General features: G+C 34.2%; 1 protein-coding gene across 1 annotated transcript; it reads right to left on the reverse strand.

Moving 5' to 3' along the window:
- Positions 1 to 290: 290 nt before the first annotated feature.
- LOC113081993 (NACHT, LRR and PYD domains-containing protein 3-like) lies at positions 291 to 12010 on the reverse strand. The gene is made up of 9 exons (XM_026253893.1): positions 11953 to 12010; positions 10733 to 10891; positions 10226 to 10348; positions 9740 to 10046; positions 8088 to 9598; positions 2803 to 2976; positions 2538 to 2711; positions 1150 to 1196; positions 291 to 1074 (listed from the first exon to the last, which is right to left on the reverse strand). Exons 2-9 carry the CDS (start codon positions 10834 to 10836, stop codon positions 521 to 523), a joined length of 2994 nt encoding a protein of 997 aa, XP_026109678.1. The 5' UTR covers positions 10837 to 10891; positions 11953 to 12010; the 3' UTR covers positions 291 to 520.
- Between the last annotated feature and the right edge of the window lie 250 nt (positions 12011 to 12260).

Raw genomic sequence — 12260 nt, forward strand, 5'->3', positions numbered from 1 at the left:
TCAGAATCATGAATCAAGGCATTAAAATCAAGAGTTGATGTCACAACACGTTCCAGAATGATCATGTTTTAGATGGTGAGTTCTAGCTTGTGCTACTCTAGACAGTGAATGAAACTTTGCAGCATTGTGTTTATTCTTCATTTGTGGACTTTCAGAAAAAAAAAATACAAAAGCTGTCACTGGGGCAGTACCCTATTAAAAAGTGCATACAGTATTACTACCTGAAAGGTGCATACTGGTGCTAAAAGTGAATGTAAGCTGCTTTTGATAAAAGCATTAATGAAATAAAAAAACTCAAAAATTGAAAATGTAAATGAACATATTGTGTATCTTCAGTCCAGGACACAATCAGGATGGACAGCAGTTACACTACAAATGCATCGTGGTTACATGTTTTTTATAAATGCCTTGAATGTAGTTTCAACCCAATCTCATAATGATTTAGATTGTTTCCACCTGTATTTAACACATTTGTGGAAATAACTAATATTTGATTGTGTGACTTAAGCAAAATCATGTGTCAGTTGTTTCTAACTGGAGGCTGTTTAAACTGACACAGAGTCAGTGAGGATTCATAAACCCTAAATCCAGCATAGAGGGGTTCAGTGAATGTGGTGTTGAATGTGTGTAAGTGTGTGAGTGTGTGTGTTTCAGAGACGCTGTAGAATGACAGAGTACCGGATGAAACATCCACATACACTCCTACTCTCTTAGAGTATGAAGGGACTGATATATTACTGCTCTTATTATTGCGCCAGATAGTAAATTCATTAGCAGAGCAGTACAGATTCCAGGATTTATCACTGTTTCCAAACCAACGATTACAACTGCCTCCTCTATTTATGATTTCTTTATAGGTCACTGCTATATCAACCCCTCCCTTGTCCCATTTAGCCTCCCAGTAACAGCGTCCAGTCAGACGCTCTTTACAGAGGACCTGCTCATGGTGCTTAAATCTGTCTGGATGATCAGGATACGATTGTGGCTCTTTCACACGTGTAATCTTTCTGTTGTCCTCAGACAGGATGAGATGATAGTTTGCTGTGTTTGGATCCAGTGTGAGATCACACGCATCTGAACACAAGAAGAGATTAGAAATACATGAAGACAGTTTTAGAGCCGTATGAATAAAAGAGAGAAAATACCTACATTTTTTCAGTCCAGGTGTGATTCTGAAAGGTTCTCCATGATCCAAACTAGAAAGACAAATAAAACAAGCATATAAACAAATGATAAATGTCTGATTGCTATAAGTGAGCAAGAAACAACTAAAATATCAGTGAGCAAAATAACAGAAAACAAAGCTAATCTAACTAATCAATCACACATTTCTTATGAAATTAATTGTGATAAATTGCACATTAATATATTTATGTAACCATAATTTCACATTGAACATCCAAATTAATGAGGAAACAACTTAAAGATGGTATATTTTAAATAAGGTTCAATGGCATATTTTTACTTAGTAGCCTACTGTTAATGAAGGCCAGTAGCATTAATAATATTACTTATATCTCTTCTAAATAAATTTTCCCTCAATTTTAGCCAGTAATTATAGCCTTTCAACATTACAGGATAATTGAAAGCCATTATTTTTAACACTCAATAGGCACGCAATTTCACGCAAACATAATCTGTTCTGTTTTAAGTGAATGCTTGAGGAACTGTTGGGGGAAATATCTGACATGTAACATTATATTAGATCCATTCATTAGCCTACAGTATAGGACATCTGTATCATTATGATAATGTTAATCTAACAATAAAAGAAAAGAGGTTATCACTCGCTGCACTTCACCGCTTTTGTAGTTTTAATAATCAATTTATTTGTAATGCACACACTTAAGGTATTTTTTTACATTTGATTATTTGTTTTTCGTACATGAATGGTTTAGTTTAGATGATAATGGTATTGCATTATTTGTTTCTTTCTAGGCTATTTGTTCTGGGGTTTGTTTTTGCATCTGTTCTTATTTATAATAACAAATGTAAAACATAGCTGTATTGTGATTATTAAACAACACATGTGCAATGCTTCAGATGATATGGCAAGTGTAAACACGAATCATACATGGGTCACAATTGAAAGAATGTGTAAATGGACAGCCAAAAAATTCAAACGTAGGCAACAAATCAGAATTGGCATCAAGACCTGAAGTGTAAATGAGGGCTTAGTATTCAGGAGTGACATGCTGTAAAAAACTTTTATTTAATTCCTGAGGAAAAACAACAACAAGTTACACTGATCCTTCTGTTCAAAAATAAGCACAGCTGGCTTTTAAATTAGAGCATCAATCAGTTTAACTGCTCAAAACAAAAACAAAAAACTTATGAATAACTATTACTTAACACAAAATCATCTAGATAATGATGCACAATATAGAAGAGTCATTTGTGTAAATTTAATTATTTTGGATGACAACACAGCCAATAATGAACAGTCAACATCTGTTGAAATTAACCAGTTTAAATCAACCAATATTAAGCAGTATTTCCAATCTAGTGTAAAACTAATACCATACTGCCCCACATACTTGAGTTTCTCCAGTTTATAGTTTGGATCCTCCAGATGGTGTTTAAGCAGCTGGACTCCTGAATCTCCTGGGTGATTGTAGCTCAGATCCAGCTCTCTCAGGTGTGAGGGGTTTGAACTCAGAGCTAAAGACAAATAACCACAACCTTCCTCTGTCACCATACAGCCAGACAACCTACAGACACAGAGTCAGATTATCTACAGACACACATCAACATTATGCCTGACTGACTGACTGCACATCATCCCTTATATGTTCTTAATACCGCAGTATCTGCAGTTGACAGTTTGGACTCTTCAGTCCATAAGAGAGCAGCTTCACTCCTGAATCCTGCAGGTCATTGTTACTCAGATCCAGTTCTCTCAGTACAGAGTTTGAGGATTGTAGAGCTGATGACACAATTTCACAGGACTGAGCACTGAGATTACAGCCAGCAAGACTGAAAGAAAGCAAATTACAAAAAAACAAGATAATTAAAATTAAATGAACTGCATTCTACAATTTCAATAATATAATTTTGATTTTGTAAAAGAGTTCAAGACATAATAAACATTATTTTCTCCTTTGAATAAATTCTGAGCTTAGTTTTTGACAGCAGATGGCACTGGCTGCTTTAGAAAAAGCTATAATCTGCTTGCTTCCAGTTCTTTATACATGCACCTCTTGAAAAAGAAAAAAACAGTAACTTTCATTTGTAAATCATTCACAAACCTCATGTAACACTTAACGGATTATTAGTTAATATATATTCACATATCTAGATATGTAAAATAATGTGTTTGTTAATGTTTACTTATACATTTTCTAAACAGTACTAATAATTCACATTACATGTTAATTTAAATGCTTACAAATGTAATTAAACTTCTAATTCTTACTATCATGCTGCATTTCTTGAAAATCTTCAAATGATTTTAACAGATGTTATAAATGACTAAAAGCTTTTGCTAATGCACAACACTTCTGCAGCAGTTGAAGTGTGATACAGGTAAGGTTAGGGACATGTTTGGTGGTATGGGTAGGTTTTAGGTTGGGTAAGGTGTCAACAGTGTACATGGTTCAATTTGATTACTAAAAGGGAACACGGTTCAATCCATTTATATTGCATTGCACCAGATAATCTATGACACAAGGAATATTCTGTTTAATGATACACAATATTATACTAATGTAGGTGTTGAGGAGATAAAAACATGTTTTGCACCCGAATTACAATGTGTGTTACGTCTTTACCAAGCATTTAGCTAAACCTAACTAATCACCCATTACACAAACATTGTTACAATAGCCAACATTCTAGTGCCAATAAAGAAAAAAAAATGAATAGTAAATGTTAATAAACATTTGCAGATGATGAATAGTCTCAACTTTAGATTGGGTACTGCAAAAACATTGACAAATGATTAGTAAATATTAGTGAAAATAGAGTGAAGACTACAGACTATGATTATGAGTTTATGAATACATTAACCCTAAATCAGGCAATCTGACCTACGAGTGACATAATTTTTATTGTCTCTTTTTTGGGCATAAGAACAATTATTTTTATTAAATCCTTTTATCATTTATCAATGCCTGTTCTGTCTCAAGTATGCTGGTCACGTGATTTGCCTCAAGTATTCAGTGATCAATTAGTCAGCCTGATCTAAATCCAACATGGCTGCCAGTGGAGGAGAACATTCAGATTTTGATGTTGGTAATTATATATTAAACTTACTTTTCTTTAATATATATATATATATATATATATATATATATATATATATATTACTGCTAACATTAATTCTGAACATTGTCTTAGGGTGCTGAAGGAAAAAAAAATGTCATATGTTGTTTATTTTGTTATTTAGCACGTTTTGAAATTTATGTGACTCCTGAGTCACGTTGCCTGTTTAGGGTATAAAAAAGAGAATATTGAGTATATTGAGAATATCCATAACATTACACTAAATTTAAATGGTTGTAATTTAAGAATGTTTTGGAATATAGACATACATTTGGTCTTGTTTTTAAAAAAAAAGAAAAAAAGAAAAAAGTAATTTCAAAAAATGATTACATTTACTGTAAATCAAATGTACTCTAAATGTTTTATATAAAATGTATATTTTACAAAATAATTTTTACTCTAAAATTACTATCAAATCAAAGTCATATGTTTAACCAATTTGTGTTCTAAATTTAATTTGATATCACAAAATGTAACTTCCCATGAGATTTTTGGTGTTGTACCAAAAATAGCCACTGGGTGTTTTTTATGCATTCTCCTGTATCAAATTTATACATTTCAGTCTCAATATCAAAAAACAGTTGGCAGATTGGACCTTGAGACTCAGAACTTTCCGATGATATGTGTTTTGTCAAGATTAGATTTTATATATATATATATATATATATATATATATATATATATATATATATATATATATATATAAAGTAGTTCAAATAAATTGTTTAATACAAAACCTGACACCACCCACTAGGTGAGGAGCTTCCTAAAATAAATTAACCCCATAACTGTCACTGTCCCACCTGCTTGTTGTTGTCTTTTTTTTAGTAATCATCATAAATCATATCATTTAAAAGCTTAGAAACATCCTGTGGAAACCATTTTGAAATCGGACATTGCTTTTCCATGGAAATGGTACTTTAAAATCTAATGGCAGTCACCTCCCCCTTAGTGGGCAGGGTCAAATAAATAAAATCTCACAGGAACCTCAATTTTTTTTCATATCAACTTCAAATTTGTAACATAACTTATTTAGACACAAGGCTTTAATTTTATACCAATTTTAGAGTAAAACCTGTTATGTAAAATATTTACAATAAAAAATAAAAAATATAGTGCATATTATTTACAGTACATTTAAACTTCTATAACTTTTTGATATTTCAATGTTTTAAAACAATCCTACTTATGAGACAAAATCTGCTAAATTTCCTGTTTAAAAAGAGACCAACCAAAAGTTTATATTCCAAAGTGTTCATAAATTACAGCAATTTAATTTTGGATAGTGCAGTTTAATGCCCATTTTAAAAATGGGGGGTAACAGAGTACCATTTTTATGTTAAAGCAAGGTCCGATTACAAAACGGTTTTCACAGGCTGAATCTTGAGTTTGTTAGCTTTTGAATGATATATAATATTGTCAACATTACCTCAATTAAAGTATAGGATATAATTGTTTTAAGCATGCAGTGGCAAATAGGCCAATAACAGTTAACAGATGAATGACTTGGTCCTTTTTTATACCCTAATCAGGCAACGTGAACTGGGAGTCACAACTCATAAAATCCAAAATATATCAAATATTTCAAAAATTATTTTGGATATGTTTTACTTAAGCTCAGATGATATAAAAATGACATATAAATATTTTTTGCTTATCATTTTCCACTCTTGCCTGTTTAATGGTTAACAAGAATAGTTTGTGAAATGCTTAAAATTATAATCAAGCTATATTTTCACAACATTTGAAATCTAAAAATGAGCATTAGCTAATATGTGAACTGTAGTTTAATGACATGTATAAGCATTCAACAGTACATTATAAGCTTGTACATATTGTGTAATTTCTATTAAAATCATTTGTAGATTTTAAAACGCATTGAAAGTTTAATGACATTTGTTACCAGCATTATTAATGTTTGTTAATGATTTATTTGAATAAAAAAACATGATCATTTGAATTGAAAGTTCAATGACATTTGTAATCATTTCAATATACATTAATTAATGATCTGTTTATCATTTTGTAATGTTTAATACGTTCCTTATAAATGTTGTTCAGTTGTTTTGACACAATCTTTTTTGTTTAAAGCACTATATAAATAAAGGTGTCTTGACTTGGTTAGTTAACATTAGTAAGTAAATTATCTCATATGTCTAGATATGTGAATATATATTAAGTAATGATTAATTAAACATTATATAATGTTTGTTAATAAAAGTTATTATAAAGTGTTACCAAACAATCATTAAGAAAGTTCAAAATGGTTGAAGGGAATTACAAGAGTGTTCACAGTAGGCTGTTTACATGAATATTGCATCATAAAAGCATAAAAGCCAAGGTGCAAGTATATTTAACCACATACATTACATAACGCACAAGCACTCTCAGTGTTGCCAATTTCTTTCAATGTAAAGTATCTAAAGCCAGTTTGAAAAGTTTCATTTGTGTGGTACTGCCTTTTACGTTTGTTTGCCTCTCTGTGCTCATACTGTATTTTAATGCAGACAACTTCTCAATAAAACTTTTCATTTATATATTTTCCTGTTTCTATTGTCAGACCATGGGATGAATATGAAATATTGACTGAAATGGCAGGCCTTTAAGACTGCCCAGCTCTCCCTTTTAAGATGTTAATCTGCACAAAATTAATAATTTATAATTGAGTCATGGTTTGATAAAATCAAATACACATAAGACATAAAAAGGAAATATCTCCCACATGAAAAAAAATACTAATTTATAGTTAATGCTATAGTGTTTCTGAACCATAAAGTGTATTATTACTGTATATTTTAGTATTTACTAAATTTTAATGAATTGTACTGAATGCTGTAGTATTAACTATAGAGAACTGATGAACTACAATAAATACTGTAGTAAACTTTATTTTTTACTTCAGTAAACTGTAGTGTTTTTAGTATATTATACCATATAGTTCTAGAAAACATAGTACAGTATTCGGTGAAGTAATTTGTTTATATATCTATAGAGTCTTGGGCCAGCAATACCATGACTGAGGTGCCCTTGAGCAAGGCACCGAACCCCCAAATGTTCCCTGGACACTGCAGCATAAATGGCTGTCCACTGCTCCAGGTGTGTGTTCACTGTGTGTGTGTGTTCACTGCTGTTTGTGTGCACTCTGGATGGGTTAAATGCAGAGCATGAATTCTGAGTATGGGTCACCATACTTGGCTGTATGTCACATCATTCACTTAGTTGTTATATTACCGCAGCAACTATATAACTATAGTATTAACTATAAATTACTATATTATTTTTTTCCATGTGGGCTGTTCTATGATTTCAGCTATGCCTAAAGTTAGACAAAAAACATTTCACCTTTACATCCTGCCCTAAATACTGTATAAGCCAGGCTGGGATCAGCCAGCGGTGGTGCATGCACAATTCATTTGCAGTCTGGACACAGAGGGGTGAACATTTGCTCTGACTACAGCTGGGAGACGTAAGAGTCACCAAAAGTCTCCAATAACACCAGAAAATACTGCTAGATTTGTTGCTAGTCGCTTTTTAAAAAATGTGTCACTAAAAGGGTCTGGAAACTCACTAAAAATAGTGATAGTGTTACAAAGTTGGCAACCACATTGTTCTTCTTCTTTAGCATTCAAGTGTGCGGTTAAAAACTAGTCTATAGAGTGCGATCTACTTAACTCAGAATTGATTCCCGAGAGGACCGCAATTCATTTGGAAAATCAAATTGATTTATCATTGCACCCAGCTCAGATGCTCTCTGAGCTGTTCTCTGTGTGTGTCATTCAGGATGAATCAGCAGAACAACCTAAACTGTAATTCAATTCACTCACAGTGCTTTTCTGCAGTTGATCACAGCTGGTATCAGTCTTCTTCTCCCCTCATCTGATGTGTTGTATTTCATGAGGTCCAGCTCATCCAGTGGCTCCTCTGACATCTGAAGCATGTAGGAGATTGTTGTGCAGTGAGCAGGAGAGAGTTTCTTCTCTGATCGTTTGTCTGAATTCACAAACTCCTGAATCTCTCTGGATAGAGTTTGAACTTTCACTTCAAGCAAACAGAGGAACAGATTGATGGATCTTTCAGTGGAGAGTCCATGTCCATCTTTGATCTTCTCTGTGATGTACTGTGTGGTTCTCCTGATGCTCTCTGAGCTGTTCTCTGTGTGTGTCAGTAGATCCTGTAAGAGTCTCTGATTGGACTCCAGTGAGACACCCAGCAGGAACCGCAGGAACAGATCCAGACCTCCATTCTTACTCTCAAGGGCTTTGTCTACTGCATCTCTATGCAGATTATGTATCACATCGCAAAAATGCAATGTATCAATATGTTTAATTACATAATGGTAAAAAGCATAGAAAGCAGCGAGAAACTCCTGAACACTCAGATGGATGAAGCTGTAGACTTTCCTCTGATGAATCACAGATTCCTGCTTAAAGATCTCAGTGCAAATCCCAGAATACACTGAGGCGTCTGATACATCTATGCCGCTCTCAATCAGGTCCTCCTCATAGAACATCACATTGCCCTTCATCAGCTGTTTGAAAGCCACTTCAGCAAGTTTCACAATCACTTCTCTGTTGGACGGCAGGAGTTTCTCTGGATCTCTCTCTTCATACTTCTGCTTCCTCATGTTGATCTGAATCAGCAGGAAGTGGATGTACATTTCAGTCAGAGTTTGAGGGATTTCTGCTCTCAGATCTTCTTCCAGGAGCTTCTGAAGCACAGTGGATGAGATCCAGCAGAAGACGGGGATGTGGCACATGATGTGGAGGCTTCTTGCTCTTCTGATGTGTGAGATGATTCTGCTGGCTTGATGCTCATCACTGATTCTCTTCCTGAAATATTCCTCCTTCTGAGGCTCAGTGAATCCCTGAATTTCTGTCAGACGGTGGATGTATTTGGAGGGGATCTGATTGGCTGCTGCTGGTCTGGAGGTGATCCAGATGAGAGCAGAGGGAAGCAGCTCTCCTTTCATCAGCTTTGACATCAACACAGCCACTGATGAAGTCTCAGTCACATCACAAACTTTCTGAGCGTCTGAAAACATCAGTGTGATTCTGCTTTCATCCAGACCATCAAAGATGAACACAACTTTACACTCCTCATAAATCTGTGAGTCCAGATCTTGAAGTTCAGGATGAAAGTCCAGCAGAAGTCTGTGAAGACTGTACGGATGATCTCGGATCAAGTTCAGCTCTCGAAATGGAAGCACAAACATGAAATCTACATCCTGATTGGCTTTTCCCTCGGCCCAGTCCAGAATGAACTTCTGCACAGAGACGGTTTTTCCGATTCCAGCGATGCCTTTAGTAAGAACAGTCTTGATCTGCTTCTCCTTCTCCTTCTCCTGCTCCTCATCCTCCTCCTTCCTCTTCCTCTTCCTCTTCTTCTGCACAAAGATGGTTTTTCCGATTCCAGCGATGCCTTTAGTAAGAACAGTCTTGATCTGCTCTTTCTCCTCAGATCCTGCTTCAGCGGAGGCTTTAAAGATGTCATTGCAGTAGATTGGAGCGTCTTGTGAGTGTTGTGTTCTGGCTGTTTTCTCCATCTGTAAAACCTCATGTTCTTCATTCACTCCTTCTCTCTCTCCCTCTATGATGTAGAGCTGTGTGTATATGCTGTTCAGGAGGCTTTCATTCTCCTGGAGTTTCAGTCCCTCACATAATCTCTCATACTTGTTCTTCATGCTGGTTTTGTGCTGCTCTTTGACTCTCTGCAGGTCTCCTGTGTCCAGTGTGTGTTTCTGCAGGACCGGGTCAGATCTGATCTGCTCATGCATTTCTCCCCTGCTGGAAATAAAAGAAAATAGCAGCAAAATGACTATTATTTTAATGCTCCTCTTCAAAATAAATTTGTATATGTATATATGTTGAATATTTGGGGTATATTTAATGTTACTTCATTCTTTAAAATTGTTATTCATCTGAGATGCACTACAGTAAACTAGCAAGTTAATGTTTACACTAACAAAGGGTCAGAGGTCACTGGTCCATCACTGAATTCAGGGGGACTAATGTTCATGGATCTGTCACTCTTCACAGACACACAGCTGGGTGGAGATTCTGATCTCAATCTCTTCCTCCTGCTGATACTGACAGAGGACAAACAAAACAGTCAAATATAGCACTTTATGCAAAAGTACAAAACGATTCAGTGACACGTTTCAAGACTATTCATATGAGAAAAGACTAAAATAGAGATTGATAAATAGTTGATAAAAAATTGAAATCAAGGGGGTGTTCAGGTTAAGCTCAAAAAGCATTCCACCACCAATAACCAGTTTCAAGAAAATTATTTGTGACGCTATCATGAGGTGCCACCAACTCTCTGACCAAAGGATTCTGGATTACACCGAGCGTTTATATTTATGCATTTGGCAGACACAAAGAAAAATGTACACTCTTTGTCAATTATCACAGTCTCTATCAAACCCATGATCTTGAGCCTTGTGAAAAAAAAAGACCAATTTTCATACCATGCGTCACTGAGTGTAGAGGGCAAATTGTGTATGGATTCATAACTTGAAGAACTCGCTTCAGACATAATGTCTTCATCCTCTCTTTCTTCATGGAAACTCATTTTGGATGTGCTGTCCTCCTACTTCCTGTGACTCAAAAAGAGTGTGACTGCAGACATATTGTGTGGTAAAAAAAAAGGAAAAAAAAAAGAAAAAGATGTAGTTTAAGATGTACCCTGATGTATGTAGTTAAACAGTTAAATAGTTACATGCCAGAAATTAAACTAAACACAACTGTGAATTAAACAGTGAAAATAATATTTTCATAAATTAAGTTTTATTTGTATCGTTCTGTTCCAAAAATCCAAGGATGATTTACATAGAGCTGATAGATAACATGAATGCAAATATTTACACATATAGTCACGTGATCAAGCAAATAGAGCAGACAGAGATCATACAGTACACAAGGATAAGAAACAAAAACAAGTATTGAACTGAAACTTGAGACAATCAATAAATTAACAGAACATATATCAAATAATTAAGCTTCAGTTGTAAATTAATTTAAGGTCAGCTGTAAAAATGCCCACAAAGCATCCACAGAGAAATTGTAATCCCTTTCTTTTCAATAGTAGTGCAAATAATAAAAAAAAATGTTATATTGATTGGATTCAGTATAAACATTTACACATAATATTAATTTATTTTTAATGTAGGATCACTTAAAATAATAAATAATATAAAAGTTTTTGTTTCTTATTACAGTATACATGATGTAATTTATACAGGTATTTAGTAGAAAAAGCAGAGGAAATATTTGAGCATATTTGTTCAGGAAACAAATTCTGTGCATTTAAAAGTGTATATATATATATGAAATCATGAAATGTGTTCAAACTCGACTGCAATTGACCTTCAAACTTCTGCTGATGTCACAGGATGTATACTGTAAATACTGTCTTATCTGGATTTAAAACAATTACACACGACAAGTCTTTATAGTATTATTTATTAATGTAATTATAAAAACAAAAATATTCAAAATGTTAAAGTAAAAATCGTAAGGCTGAATCTTCCAAGTGCTTTAATCATTCAACTATTTTAGTCATCTACGTTTATGCTAATTTGGTCAGAAAGTTTGGACATTAACTGTTAGATCTGCTTAAAATCCAACAAATTAGATCATTTTTAGATGATAATATTAATGCTACTTGAAGAATAAGTTCTGGACTTACCACGAAATATGCTGGCTGCTTACAGCTTGTGTTAAAAGATTTAAACCCTCAAAATGGCGACTTTCCTTTTACTTTCGTTTAGTCACACAGTCAAGGTGAGTCTTGTTTACCTGAGCTGCAGTAATATGACACCAGCACAGTCGAGCTCCGTCTAGTGGCACAGAGCAGCATCACTTTCTCAGAGAAGATGTGCTTCGAGATGAATCAACTGAACACACATCTGAATCAGAATGAGTTTATTTGCAGGTATTTTAACACATAAAAGGAATTAGTTTTAGTGATGTTACTGTCTCTGTAGCAGCTTCAAA

This window comes from Carassius auratus, unplaced genomic scaffold (genome assembly GCF_003368295.1).
Source record: "Carassius auratus strain Wakin unplaced genomic scaffold, ASM336829v1 scaf_tig00035458, whole genome shotgun sequence".
Taxonomy (NCBI): domain Eukaryota; kingdom Metazoa; phylum Chordata; class Actinopteri; order Cypriniformes; family Cyprinidae; genus Carassius; species Carassius auratus.